The sequence below is a fragment of the Dermacentor andersoni genome, chromosome 5, assembly GCF_023375885.2.
Source record: "Dermacentor andersoni chromosome 5, qqDerAnde1_hic_scaffold, whole genome shotgun sequence".
NCBI classification, from domain to species: domain Eukaryota; kingdom Metazoa; phylum Arthropoda; class Arachnida; order Ixodida; family Ixodidae; genus Dermacentor; species Dermacentor andersoni.
Genome location: NC_092818.1, coordinates 160340542 through 160356088, shown reverse-complemented (window position 1 = coordinate 160356088; position 15547 = coordinate 160340542). Strand labels below are relative to the sequence as shown.

General features: G+C 43.8%; 1 protein-coding gene across 1 annotated transcript in view; it reads right to left on the bottom strand.

Moving 5' to 3' along the window:
• Positions 1 to 15547, bottom strand: part of LOC126531498 (glycoprotein antigen BM86-like) — a 55893-nt gene that overhangs the window by 36881 nt on the left and 3465 nt on the right. Inside the window, exons 3-8 of the mRNA XM_050179038.3 lie at positions 12250 to 12363; positions 11769 to 11879; positions 11010 to 11117; positions 9104 to 9163; positions 8762 to 8893; positions 5508 to 5633 (exon numbers count right to left, since the gene is read on the bottom strand). Of these exons, the coding sequence (XP_050034995.1) occupies positions 5508 to 5633; positions 8762 to 8893; positions 9104 to 9163; positions 11010 to 11117; positions 11769 to 11879; positions 12250 to 12363 (651 nt within the window). The remainder of the gene's footprint in view (positions 1 to 5507; positions 5634 to 8761; positions 8894 to 9103; positions 9164 to 11009; positions 11118 to 11768; positions 11880 to 12249; positions 12364 to 15547) is intronic.

The following is a 15547-nucleotide window of genomic DNA, read 5'->3' as shown; positions in this document are numbered from 1 at the left end:
AAGGGTGCATAGTCATGTTTTCGGGTGAAAGTCGCCAAGCATTTCGGGACTTCTCAATGGCGTAAAATGACGTTGCTATCAGACCGGCAAACTGCATCGCCTGTACCATTTGTGAACATAATACACGAAGGCCCATGTAGGGGAAATTTTGATGTTTTCTTCACTTAGTATAGATAGATTTTTCTTTTTGCCTGAAGAAAGACTTGCTTTTTCATTTGTAACATTTGTATCTGAGGTAAGAATGACCAAAATTACTCTCGCACCATTGCTATACGCTGGGTGTGATTTGTAGACACGTTTAGCGAAAACTGAAGCAGGCATCTGGTACAATGCAATGTCTTTATATGCGCACGTTTTTGCATGGAACAAGCTCAGACGTAGAAGGTCTGAGTGTTGCTTCGTATGGCACTCTGTGAAACAGCCAGTATTGTAGAGATTGTGACTTCAGCCTTACGATTTCGGATTGACCACTTCGCAGTAACTCTAAGCTTTTTAACAGAACACAATCCTTCTCCGCATGGCCCCAGCGGGAAACTTGCCTCGGCTGAAGTGATGTACAAAGTGCCAGACGAATTGGACAATCGTCCACTATCAGAACTAAGAGCCCTAGGCTAGTGCTCCCAAAGAATATTTTCGCTGCTAAAATTTATGTGGTATGTAGGCTTTCACGATATACTTTAAGAATGCCGCGCCCTAACGTTTTAATGTGCATGCGATTTGTTTTTGCTCCTCCCTCTTTCTCTCTCCCTCTCTCTCCATTCCGCTCTCATTCTCTCTTTATCCCCTACCCCTTCCCCCCGTGCCAACAGGAACTACCTCTGGTTAACCTTCCTGCCTTTCTGTACGTGCTTTATCTCTCTTGCTTCGGCTGACTGGAAACATCTTAAAGAATCTACTTATTTATCACGGGATATTATACACGATTTTAGCATCGATGACGCCGTAGCATATTTTACCGCTTTTATTATCGGCTCTGCACAAAAACTCATTCCAGATACAAATGAGCAGTCATGTAAGATGCGTGTTCCCTGGTAGAATGAAGATGGAAGAGACACGACGGACGAACAGCCAAACAAACGAACAAGCAAGCAAGCAAGCAATATTTAGAAGAGTAAAAATTTTGGTTCAGTTGGTGATACATATTTGACAATGGTGAAGCGCGAAAGACGGGGCAAAGGTGGGCGAGACAGATGGTTGGGTAGCCACAGCTAAGTTGGTTTAATCCCATTTGTTGTTGTTTTATGCCTTGTGGGCCAGTTTTGCGCAGTTGACATCGTACACATGCTTCCCAATTATCATGTTTCATGAGGAGATTGAGGATTCGCACTCCCTCTACAAGGCTGAACCCTTAGGGTAAACATAAGTGAAAGGAATGAAATGAAATGCTTAGAGTATCTTGCATCGATGTCCAACGGCATAACACCTTATTGAATTTAGACAGCTGAACTCACAAGGAAGGCGGGCGAGATCGCAGGCTAGGCGAGCAAGCTGGAAAAGGTTTCTCTCAGGCGTCAAGTCCAATACTCAGGAGGCTAAAGTATTGAATGCGTTGAGAAGGCTAAAGAGGCGCTCAAGTCACCCGTTGCTCTTGGTAAACGGCGAAGGGAACAGACTAGAAGACCAAGCTTGTACGCTTGCGGAATACTTCAAACGTTTGTAGAATTCCATGCATTATTTCTAATCTATCCTTAAGTAAAAAAAAAAAAAAAATAGAAGAATACCTTTTTCAACCACAAATGCACACATAAGGATTCATACCTAAGTCCTTTAATATCGCCGATTTAAGAGCCACCTTGAACCCATGCAACAGCGCTGCACCAGAAGATGAGAAGATCATCTAAGAGATGCCCAGGAACCCTCACCCCGACTCACAAGGAAGGCTGCTCGCGCTTTTTAATAACATATTGGCGGTCAGTTTCCTTCCAACTGCTTGAAGAGAAGCTATCGTCGTCCCAATTTTGAAGCAGGGTAAAGGGCCAACCCCGGTAACAAGTTGCCGCTCAGTAGCTTTTACCAATCGCCGTGCAGTCATTTGAAACGCACAGTCTCGTACACTTCTTGGAATTCAGCTAATTATTCGATCCATACCAATGAGATTTCTGAGAAGGGCAGTCGACAAACAACAACCTCGTGCGTGTCGAGGCTGATATTCATGATGCATTTCTTCATAAACAATTTTATTGCCCGTGTTCCTTGACAGGGACAAGGCCTACGACACCACGTTGCACTACGGGACCCTGCGGGACCTGTCAGGAATGGCTCTTCTTGGAAACATCTTCACCGTTATTGACAGCTACTTATCAAGCCGGACATTCCGTGCTCGAATCGGCAACGTTTTATCCAAGTCATTTTACACAGGGAACCGCGGTACCGCAGGGAGAGGTACTTGGCAGAGAGAGAGAGCGGTACTTTCTTGTTATAGAAATGAATTCTTTGCGCCCAACAATTCCACTAAGCATGTTTTATTGTTTATACTTCGGCGACATCTGAAGGTGGGGTTCAAATCGTGGAGCCTTGCTGTCTGTGAGCGACACGTTCAACTTGGCCTAAGCAAAGTGACAAAATAGGCTAACTAAAATGAGTTTTAAGTTTACAATCCGACAAAATTTTACACTCATGTCCTTTATTCAAGGAAGATAGCACTGGTCCAAGAACCCAATATCAAACTCGACGGACAACGCTTACTTCAGAACACGGAGCACAAGTTTTTAGGCGTTATACTCGACTCATGAACCACATCAAGTACAAAGTTAAATGCCTGAAAACAAAGAACATGCTAAAAATTTATCACACACTACATGGGGCCGTGACATAAAGTACCTAACAAAACTGTATAAAACCCTTGTACGATCACACTTAGATTACGGCGTTATGGTGTAGCACTCTACCGCACCGAGCGCGTTAAGGATGCTTGATCCTGTACCCCAATTAGGAAGCCGTCTCGCCACAGGTGCATTCAGGACAAGTCCTGTAGAAAGCCTTCACGTAGAGTTAAACGAGTTGTCACTGCCTTTGCAAAGATTATGTTCTCCCTTCCCAATGTTATACTGAAGTGCATTAAAACCATGAAGATATTTTTTACACAAACGTAATTGACATGACGTGTGCCACACCGTTTCCTAACCGACACAGAGTGAGAGAGCCCTTCTCTCTTTGCGTAAGGAAGCTCAGTGAACGAATTGGTCTCCCTCTTCTAGAATATCATCTAATGCTTTCAGCGGAGCGCTTGCCGCCGTGGTGGGGGCAGAAGATCGAATGTGACACATTGTTTATTGAAGTCAATAAACACGCCCTAGAGGCCCATATTAAGATGCTTTCTAGAACTTCTAGGCGAAATACTGATGCCTGGTCTGACAGTGACGTATCAAGATCACACGCAGGTCTATCTTATGCAGCACTGAGACCATCTTTCTCGGAATCCGTTGTTCTGCACACTGAAATAAGTATTTTTTGCGACGGTGACATACGCAGTACTGTGGACTGCTCAATATATTAAGGAAGTGAAGATACAAAAAGGCATTATACAGACTGACTCTTTAAGTGTTGTAAGATCCGTAAGTTTGTTTTATAAAAGTAAAAATCCGGCACTAAATGACCTTTATTAACTACTGTGTACAGCATATGTGTCTAATAACCATGTCACAGAACGCTGGGTTCCTGGGCATATAGGCATCGATGGGAATATGCTTGCTGATGAAAACGCTACATCAATAGCAACAAATGGCACTAACTCCTCTATATTGCTCCCTGCCACAAATTTGAAACATTTCCCACGGATAAAACCTAAGGAAATATCGGCAATGCTTATGCGACCCTGAAACACCTAAGAAATTGCATGTCGTTCAACAACAGTTATGAAATTGGCCGCTCAAATGATAAATACCATGAACCGAGGTCTTCATTGGTCGATTTATAATCGGCCACAAGTATGGCACGCACTCGTATCTGTTAAATGGTGACGAGTCACCTATGTGTAGTAAGTTTCGCTCGACGTTGATTGTCTTCTACGTGTTGCTGGAAAGTTGTGAATTAGAGGCTCACAGGAAAAAAGAACACTTTTATTTACCACATCTTCAACAAGTTTTACCACATCCACCAATCTTCCTAGGCAGTAACCCGCTCTTTGACAGTACATTAGTCTTAACTTTTTTAAACAATGTTGTTGTACATGTTGCACACCCAAACGATGCGTAGCCCAGCCTCTTATGAGAGGTTGCTGCTACGATAGTACTGTTTCGACCACGTGCTTACCCGCCCTTGGGCGCAAGGGCGTGGTTGAGGCGTTAGTGCTACTTGCATATTCCTAAATGTTTATCGTATGATCACTTCGCAACATATATGTTATGATCATTGCACACCTCACTTGTCATTTTCATATTTTTAGTACATATGTATTTTATGAATTTGTACATCTACTGATTTTAGGTCCCGTTACAGTCCTACGTCCTTTTTTCCATGTACAATTGTTAACTCATTGCACCATGTGTTTGACGCTGTTTTGTCAGAGCTGACCCTGGTGCTATTAAAGCGCAATAATCGATCCATCAAATCAATCTTTGATTTATGCACACCCGCCGTGGTGGTTTTGTGTCTTCGGCGTTGTGCTGCTAAGCCTGAAGGCGCAGTTTCAGATCCCGGCCGCAGCGGCCGCATGTAAATGAGGGAGAAATGAAAAAAAGAAAAAGAAAAGGACGTTCATGTACCGAGCGTCGGGTGTACGTTTAAGAACTCCAGGTGATTAAAATTACTCCGGAGTTTCCCACTACGGCGTGTCTCATAATCACATTGTGGTTTTGGCACACAAAATATCAGAATTCAATTACATTAAATTCAATTTATGCACTTGAATGAAGCTCCATGAGAATTCTTGGAGTGTTCATCCTCGTTGGAACCACCATGTGCAAAGCGTTGCTGCTTGAATCGGAGATCACGACAGGCAAAGTTGTTTTGCGGAATGACTATAGGCAGAACACGAAAATCAAGATTTTTCTTGCTTACGCGTCACGCTTAGAGTTATGAGCCCAGACTCGGTTTGTCACTAAATTGTGAAAACAGCTAAAGGAAGTTAACAGACTCACAGGTACATGACACTAACAATGCCAATCGCACTCATTCAGCGACTCTCCTGCCTACTTACGCAGTTTCGTGCCATTAAGCATTGTTATAAACGCTCGCTCACGAGAGACACAGAACATATAAACTTAAGCAAATTGGGCGTAACGAGATTCTGCCTTCTGTATAAGGCTGTGTTCATATTGCAGGAGGGTGCGAAATAATTAATATTGCAAGGGTGCGCCGAGGCCACGAAGGAGATTATTAGTATTGAAGAGCGAACACCTGAAGGTGCCTAGGATGCGATTTCACGTTTTTAACGCCACAAGAAACAGTCGCATCAACGAAGCCCACTCTCAGGCCTTGTCACCGTTAGTCCGATAACTTAATCCCAATAAAGTATAAACCCGTGCTGTCGGTTTTGACAAGAACATATCCCTATAGTTCAAGCTTACCTGTGCACAATCCGTCGATTTCCTGTTCATATTCTCCGCAAGAACAATGCACGTTATTGTTGGCGAGGATATGGCACTCCTGATCTGCTCGGCACGTTTTCTTTTGCCCATCCGTGCACTCTTGCCCTGTGGAAAATTTCGAACAGAAATCAAGGCGAACGGAAGTAATGGCAACGGGTTTTTCTTGCCGATATCACTCGTTTCACAATGCAATACGTAAGCAAAACAAAAGCGTATCTGTTGATGTCAGGCAGAAGTCAAAATTCCGAACAAGTTAAAGTAGTCAAGGAAATGGTGGGAACTATAATTGATCGTCGATGGACAAATATGAGAAGCCTTAGCTGGGTGTCAATGTAGCGGCAAACTAGACGTGTGAGCGCGAAGATGCCATTTTATACTAATTCTCGCACTTAATGACCACCCGGATAAGCCAATAAGAAACGAAAACACAATAAAAGCAATTTGCCACTGAGCATTGGTGAACTTATGTACCCCATAGCTGTCGAACTCAAATAAATTTTAGTCATGGACCTCATAGTATAGTGTAAGCAATTACTGTAGTATTCATCCTTTCCCTTCTTTGATTTTCAAAGCGTTGGTCACCTACAGGCACGTACGCAGGATTTTTTTTTCGGGGGGGGGGCACCCCAAGGTAACTTTTCTATGCAAATGAGGGGGAGGGTACTTTTACTAGTACAAATGTGCATAATCCCACCATTCGCCATAAATGCCAGTAAGCCTGCAAAAGAGACTTGAAATAACGTGTATCTCACAGGTACACCTGTGAGATGCACCTCTTCTTTACGTGGCAAACAGCGAACCACATCAAATGGACTCGCGCATGAAAAATGGGCAGGAAGAACCTTGGCAAGAACAAGTTAACAAGCGAAAGTGCAAAATAAAGATTTCTAGCAGCGTTTTTCGAATTAGCTCTGGAAGAATTACAAATAAATGATTATTTTTGCAACAATTACAGTTCTTTTGGATCCCTCGTTTACTGCTCTACCAAGTGCCAAATCCGACTCGTGTTGTTATTTCGGAAGTTACGTAACGATGCGTGGTCCCGAGTCCCGTAAAGCCACGTAGAGAGCGGGACGCTGCGGTTCTAGACGTACTGCGCCCACCACGGAAGGTTAGCAAAACACCCCCATTATCACAACAGGGAAGTGGCTACGTCAGGCGGCTCTATTGAAAACTGTAGAAGCATCATTCAAAACACACGGAATTATTCTCCCCATCCGGCAGCGTTTTCTCTACTAACTTTTTAAATAAAAAGATGTTGATTAATAAATACTTTTACAGTTTTCGCTTTTCCTCCCTGTTTTGGCTGTTACCTTGGCTTTCTCCCTTAGTAGATAGCTTAATTTCTCATCTCCTTGCGAGTCTTGTTTCCAGTTGCCAATTTTGCTCGAAAAGGGCTGTACAATTAGGGAAAAAACAGACGAGGTAACGGGTGACAGTCATATTGCTTATGGTGTGAACGGTTATTGCAACGTCTGAAGTTGGACGCTGTTTCGCAATATGTTATTTCCCACCTTATCTATCGCATATCGCGGATATATGATTCCGAGGATCTGCCAGCGTCGCAGCGAGCCGTCACTTGAGGAAATAATGAAGCAAAAGGAAAAGTTAAACGCAATTGTCATTTTCTCCGACCACAACTCGTTCCACAAGCATACAGACCAGCTGACTATGAACCGAATTCCTTTCCTGGCCCCTGGATCAGTCTAAACAAAGAAGGTTGAACTAACGAAGCAACAGCGTTGCGCGTGATCGTTGAATAGATGGTGAAATAAAAATTGTGTTGTGCATTATAAATAAAATACTATAATTAAAACAATAAACTACGCCTTGCCTGCTGCAATAGATGGTGACAGCTGAATTGATCTTGAGTTAATCGCGCGGGCACCAAATTGATGAGAAAACTGACCTCCACACCCCAGAAGATGCCGATAACTACCGCCATCCAGAAGGAGTGAAAAAATTGACTATTCTGCTCTGTGAAGATGGAATAGCAGCGAAAGCTGACAGTCAAAGCTCTGAAACGAAAAGCAAAGTGTTTCACATCCGCTGCGGTTCGGCCTGAAGATAGTGCAATATCGGGCCGACCCGCGCCAGAGGTGAAGCAGGCTTTAAGCGCTCGCCATACGTGGCTCCATCCCGAAGGTAGTGCAATGCCAGGCCGACCCGCGGTGGAGGTGAAGCAGGCATTAACAACACCCCATACGTAGACCGATGCCGAAGATATTGCATTACCGGGCCCACCCGCGGCGGAGGTGAAGCAGGCGTTAATCGCTCCCCATACGTGGGCCCATCCCGAAGATTCCGAAGGGCGCATTACAGGTTCCCGAGTCCGCAAGGGTATGTGCCATTGATCTTGGACCCTTTTTTGCACTATCACCAGAATCGGCCCACATGATGATTTTTTCTGTTCCGGACGCCGAAAGAAAACTACGGAAGTTCGTCATACACTGCTTTCGCTGGAAAAGGCAGCAAAATGTTGACCGCCGAGTAGAGTGATTTGTCGGCGCTTTAGGAATGTGTGTGAGGGTGGCGGCGTGGGCGGATAGAGGGCGGGGGGGAGGGCGTATGCTGCTTGATTTCGGGGGGGGGGGGGAGGGGCCCGGCCCCCCCCCCCCCGGGTACCCCCTGGGTACGTGCCTGGTCACTTAATGGATCAGCCACAAAAAAATACTACCAGTGCAAACTTGGAAAAATTTTGCAAGGTGTAACCTAACCTACATAACCTAACCTTTAGTCTTGCAGCAATAAACGTACTCAGTGTTAACTGGCGTTGGCTACAGTAAGGTTTAATCTGGATTCACCGCGATAGCTTCTCCGATAATGCGAACGCAGGTTCCGGATAATAAGACCCATCAGTCATCTAGAATTTTTTCAACAGGCAACTTCATCCAATGGTTTTAAGCAGCATGCCGAGATTCTGGTTGGCCCTTTTTAAGCATCCTTGTAACCTAAAGCATAGTAGGCCAAGCGCAAGTGAACTGCGCTTTATTCTCACGGGAAATGAATAAACATTATTTCGTAATCCCATAAGTTTGCGGCAGTGTACACTACGTACTTTTCTTTTTTGCTGGCAAGTGACAAAAAGAAAGAAAGATGAAAGCAAACAAAAGCGGACGCATAAGCATCTTATATATACATGATAATTGCATTCTAATTATTACCACTTTGAATATGGCACATAAACTGGACCTGCACTAATATATCACTGGATAATCAGCATAAGTAGTTACTTTTGCAGGTGACTCCGTCTTCTGCCACTGCATAGCCTCCCTGGCATTTACATTCAAACGGCCTCTTGTCATTAGGAGCACTTCTGCACCCATGAAGACATAAGCTGTCGGCGTCTCTTGTAGAGCAAGCGTCTGTTGAATGCAAAAATAGCAATACTGAGATAGTAAAGACAGGTCATGGCACATGGCATAAGGCATGAAAACATATTCCTGAAGAATTAATCACCTGATGCTTAAGAACAAGTCGTTTTTAAATTAGCGGACGCGCTCTTAGGCAACACTCAAGAAAATACTCCACATTTTCTTTTTCGGCTAAGAATAAGAACTCGTCGGAATAAGTACCTTGACACTTTCCCTCCTTTGTCATGATATTTCCAGGTGAGCAATATTGCCCAGTTGGCTCTGAAAGGTAGAAACAATTGCAGTAAACTCTTTCATAAAGTATCAGTAAGGGAGAGAGAGAGAGAGAACAGTAAGCAGGCGAGCAGTAACATACAAGGTTAGCAATTCAGAAAAAGCACTGGTGAAAACAGTAACAAAAGGTATTTTAGATACCTTGTTGACAATGCTGCTAAACACGTAAGAACATAAAAATAGTTGGCAGGTCATTAAGGTAAAAAGGTAAAAGGTAAAATATGCGTGCTGGGCCCATGTTTAAACAGCATTGAGCGCGTCCGTTTACACAAAAACAGCTTGCAATTCATAACGCAGGCATTTGCTCTCAAACACTATCATGGAGCTTTGCTATCCGTATTCCCGATTACACTCCAATTTATGTGGCCGAATTCATGGCCATATGCTTGGCCGTATACAAAGTTCTGAAAAATGTGTCTCTGTGTCCCGCATAATATTGCTCGCAGACTGCCTGTCAGTTCTTATGTCGCCAGAAAGCACAACTAATTCACTATTGCACCGGTCACTACACTTTTTTATTGCACACCATGTTAAAGAAATTCGGTTTTTGTAGATACCTGGACATTGTGGACTAGGACTTCATGAGATGGCAGACCGCTTGGCAAAGACAGCGCTTGGTGGGCGAGTGAGGTTACTTATACCGGCTTTATTATGCTAGCGGTAACAAGATATCGAAGGCGACAACAAGTCCTAGGTAGAAAAAATGAGCCCCTCTTTGCTGCACCGGATTATGAACATTTAGCGTTCCCCTGGAATATCCGGTCTTGTTCCTCTCGCCAATGCGAATGTTCCATCACACTATTACAATGTCAAATACCGCAACTAAATCTGTACATGAATAGGTGTGGGCTTCCACCATCGAACCTTTATGCATCATGGGGCGATGTAGAATCACTGAACGATTTCCTCCTATATTGCCGAAAATATAATTCAGAACGAAAGACCTACTTAGAGGAGCCCCTATCGCGCATGGGCTTTCCTCTCTCGGCAACTGACATTTTATTTTTGGGGGAAAGTACCCTTGGCCGAGCCCGAAAGGAAGCGTGTCAGATTGTACATGAGTACGTCATTGCGACTGGGATACTCTCATGTTAAGTACATTTTCCTCATTATTAGCACTGAATCGCGTTATTTACGTAATATAGCATCTTCATAATAATTGGCATGACCACTATTCACGAAACGGAAAGAAAAATTAATTGATAATCACTACTATTTAAGTATGAAGAGTGCAGATCAATAAATTAACAGAAATTAGAAAGAAGTTCATATTATGTTTTCACTGAGAATCATATGGCCAATCAACCCCTTGTGGGTACATGCCAAAACTTGAAGGAAGAAGGAAAACGCAGGCGCTGATCAGTCGTGATAGCTGACACATAATTGGCGAAGGGTGCCATTCAAGCACAAGCGGTTGCTACGAACATTTTTCGATATTGCGCAAGACCTTTGCTTGATTTTTCTGCGAAACAGGAAAGAAAACGGATTAACTAGACTTGAAGCTAAGCTAGAATTTCATACCGGCGTTGTCTGGGACAGCAGGGATTACTCTAGCACTCCCCCCGCCATCACGTGATAGTAAATACTGTTAATTCAACTCATTTCATACAGCCTCGCGAACCTTACTTTTGCGTTGCTCAGCATTATGAATTGCCACGCGCGACTATTGGTACATCAGACGAACATGGGTTCAATTAATAGCTTTAGCGTGGCACAGCCAAACATTCAACTTAAGTGATGAAGAGAGAGAGCCAATGCTATTTTTTTTTCGAACATCCGTAAATTACTGCTACAATGCCCTCTCCTAAAGTCTAAGTGCTGAAGCTTGCTATACCTTTGCAGTTGTTTTGGCTCCACCCTTGGCAGCAGCGATTGTCATTTTTCAGAAGTCCTGCTTTGCAAAGTTCAGAGCATGTGTTCGAGGGCTTGAGGCAAGTTGTCACTGAAACACGACCAGGGTTCTCATGAAAACGGTTTAAAATCTGATAATTAATATATTGGTGTCCCGTAAATGAGACATGAATGTTTAATGAAGTGATTCGTTCATTCATTCATTCATTCATTCATACACACGAAACATCTGCCACAGCAGTTTCCAAAAGTGTACAATCCACGACAACGTCGTCTCGTGACTTGAGCAATGATTTTCTTTTAGTAGCCTTAAGGGACCATGATAGCAATTTTATTAGATTTAACTATGCATTGCATGTTGAGCCGTATGCTCTCTGTAGCAAGCTGGCGAAATTTCAGGGCATTTGGTGCGTCAGAAAAATTGAAAATTGTCATGTTTTTATATGTCCCTTAAACCGCACAGCAATCTGTCGACAATGAAGGGGGACGAAATGAAGTGCGCCCTGCGCAGTGATTCTGCGTAGCCACTTAGCGCGTCTCACAGGTGGTTACATTTTCGCAAGTGGGTCTCGGCGGTTAGCTCGAGATTGTTTCTGCCGGCGTTCCCCGGTTTCTGCTGTTTTCCTTGCACGGGTGAAAACGATTCCGGGCACAGCGTAACAGGGCGATGCCCTTGCTTGAACCACGCTTTCTCTTTCTATGGGTGCGCATTTATATTTTCATGGAATATAAATACACTTACCTATACATTGCGAGCCATTTTTTACAGCGTCGCTATTGCAGACACACTTAGGAGTCCCTCTGATGATCTCTACATTACCATTTTTGCATTCATTTGCGAAGCCAGGTTCAACTGCAAGAATAACAGTTCGGTAAGGCTGTTACTGATTTGCAACATGCACATTAATGTAGGTTTCAAGATTTAAAATGTTGCTTGTGAAATTTGCTTCCTGTAAAGACTTCCTTCTCGAAATATTTGCTGGAGAACTATATTAAGGCTGCAATCTTAAGGAACAAAGGTTGTTATTTTAATGAAAGTTGATATTATTAACTGAAGTTATATGAAACTAACGAGGCTGCAGCCCTAGATAGCTGTGGCACCTGCTTAGCCATCTTTTTCAAATAGAAATGGGCAAGGGCCCTGCCATCGGACGCTAACAGCTGCTGTTATCGGTGATAACGCTTTGTTTTCTTTAGCGCCATGAAGTTTCTTCTAAGCTTACCCTTGCAATCTTCAGTAAGCCAGTCCATTCCTTCACATGTGCACCGAGTCTGCCCATCTCCTTGGGACTCACACTTTCCTACTGCGCACACCTTTGTTTCGCAAGAATTCTTGTCTGGAAGAGAATGAAATGAGCCGATATGTGAGTGTCTTTTGCTCCTAACTGCAGTGCATTCTTTTTTTGTATTCATTGCTAAAAAATGTTGAGGGAAAGTTCAGTGTGCCAAAAATTTTCAGGCATAGATGTACAGGATTTTCAACTCTCAAAGATACACATCATTAGTTTAAAAAAAAGGTAGATTCTGAGGTCTTACGCACCAAAATGATGACATGATTATTAGGCACACCATAGTGGGGTACTCCGGATTAATTTCGATCATCTCGTGCACTCAGTCCAATTTTCTTTTTGCCATTCGCCTGCATCGAAACGCGACCGCCACAGCCGGGATTTGATCCCGCGCCCTAGGGCTTAGCAGCGCACCGCCAAAGCCACGACGCCCCTACGACGGGTTACTAGTATTCATCATCATCATCATCAGCCTAGTTACGCCCACTGCAGAGCAAAGGCCTCTCCCATACTTCTCGAACTACCCCGGTCATGTACTAATTGTGGCCATGTTGTCCCTGCAAACGTCTTAATGTCATCTGCCCACCTAACTTTCTGCCGCCCCCTGCTACGCTTCCCTTCCCTTGGAATCCAGTCCGTAGCTCTTAGTGACCATCGGTTATCTTCCCTCCTCATTACATGTCCGGCCCATGCCCATTTCTTTTTCTTGATTTCCACTAAGATGTCGTTTACCCGCGTTTGTTGCCTCACCCAATCTGCTCTTTTCTTATCCCTTAGCGTTACACCCATCATTCTTCTTTCCATAGCTCGTTGCGTCGTCCTCAATTTCAGAACCCTTTTCGTAAGCCTCCAGGTTTCTGCCCCATATGTGAGTACTGGTAACACACAGCTGTTGTACACCTTCCTTTTGAGGGATAGTGGCAACCTACTGTTCATGATTTGAGAATGCCTGCCAAACGCACCCCAACCCATTCTTATTCTTCTGGTTATTTCAGTCTCATGATCCGGATCCGCGGTCACTACCTGCCCTAAGTAGATGTATTCCCTTACCACTTCCAGTGTTTTGCTACCTATCGTAAACTGCTGTTCTCTTCCGAGACTGTTAAACAGTACTTTAGTTTTCTGCAGATTAATTTTCAGACTCACCCTTCTGCTTTGCCTCTCCAGGTCAGTGAGCATGCATTGCAATTGGTCTCCTGAGTTACTAAGCAAGGCAATATCATCAGCGAATCGCAAGTTGCTAAGGTATTCTCCATCAACTTTTATCCCCAATTCTTCCCACTCCAGGCCTCTGAATACCTCCTGTAAACATGCTGTGAATAGCATTGGAGATATCGTATCTCCCTGTCTGACGCCTTTCTTTATAGGGATTTTGTTGCTTTCTTTGTGGAGGACTACGGTGGCTGTGGAGCCGCTATAGATATCTTCCAGTATTTTTACATATGGCTCATCTACACCCTGATTCCGTAATGCCTCCATGACTGCTGAGGTTTCGACTGAATCAAACGCTTTCTCGTAATCAATGAAAGCTATATATAAGGGTTGGTTATATTCTGCACATTTCTCTATCACTTGATTGATAGTGTGAATATGGTCTATTGTTGAGTAGCCTTTACGGAATCCTGCCTGGTCCTTTGGTTGACAGAAGTCTAAGGTGTTCCTGATTCTATTTGCGATTACCTTAGTAAATACTTTGTAGGCAACGGACAGTAAGCTGATCGGTCTATAATTTTTCAAGTCTTTGGCGTCCCCTTTCTTATGGATTAGGATTATGTTAGCGTTCTTCCAAGATTCCGGTACGCTCGAGGTTATGAGGCATTGCGTATACAGGGTGGCCAGTTTCTCTAGAACAATCTGACCACCATCCTTCAACAAATCTGCTGTTACCTGATCCTCCCCAGCTGCCTTCCCCCTTTGCATAGCTCCTAAGGCTTTCTTTACTTCTTCTGGCGTTACCTGTGGGATTTCGAATTCCTCTAGGCTATTCTCTCTTCCACTATCGTCGTGGGTGTCACTGGTACTGTATAAATCTCTATAGAACTCTTCAGCCACTTGAACTATCTCATCCATATTAGTAACGATATTGCCGGCTTTGTCTCTTAACGCACACATCTGATTCTTGCCTATTCCTAGTTTCTTCTTCACTGTTTTTAGGCTTCCTCCGTTCCTGAGAGCCTGTTCAATTCTATCCATATTATAGTTCCTGATGTCCGCTGTCTTACGCTTGTTGATTAACTTAGAAAGTTCTGCCAGTTCTATTCTAGCTGTAGGATTAGAGGCTTTCATACATTGGCGTTTCTTGATCAGATCTTTCGTCTCCTGCGATAGCTTACTGGTTTCCTGTCTAACGGCGTTACCACCGACTTCTATTGCGCACTCCTTAATGATGCCCATGAGGTTGTCGTTCATTGCTTCAACACTAAGGTCCTCTTCCTGAGTTAAAGCCGAATACCTGTTCTGTAGTTTGATCCGGAATTCCTCTAGTTTCCCTCTTACCGCTATCTCATTGATTATCTTCTTGTGTACCAGTTTCTTTCGTTCCCTCCTCAAGTCTAGGCTAATTCGAGTTCTTACCATCCTGTGGTCACTGCAGCGTACCTTGCCGAGCACGTCTACATCTTGAATGATGCCAGGGTTCGCGCAGAGTATGAAGTCGATTTCATTTCTAGTCTCACCATTCGGGCTCCTCCACGTCCACTTTCGGCTAACCCGCTTGCGGAAAAAGGTATTCATTATCCGCATATTATTCTGTTCTGCAAACTCTACTAATAATTCTCCTCTGCTATTCCTAGAGCCTATGCCATATTCCCCCACTGACTTGTCTCCAGCCTGCTTCTTGCCTACCCTGGCATTGAAGTCGCCCATCAGTATAGTGTATTTTGTTTTGACTTTACTCATCGCCGATTCTACGTCTTCATAAAAGCTTTCGACTTCCTGGTCATCATGACTAGATGTAGGAGCGTAGACCTGTACAACCTTCATTTTGTACCTCTTATTAAGTTTCACAACAAGACATGCCACCCTCTCGTTAATGCTATAGAATTCCTGTATGTTACCAGCTAATTCCTTATTAATCAGGAATCCGACTCCTAGTTCTCGTCTCTCCGCTAAGCCCCGGTAACACAGTACATGCCCGCTTTTTAGCACTGTATATGCTTCTTTTGTCCTCCTAACCTCACTGAGCCCTATTATATCCCATTTACTACCCTCTAATTCCTCCAATAACACTGCT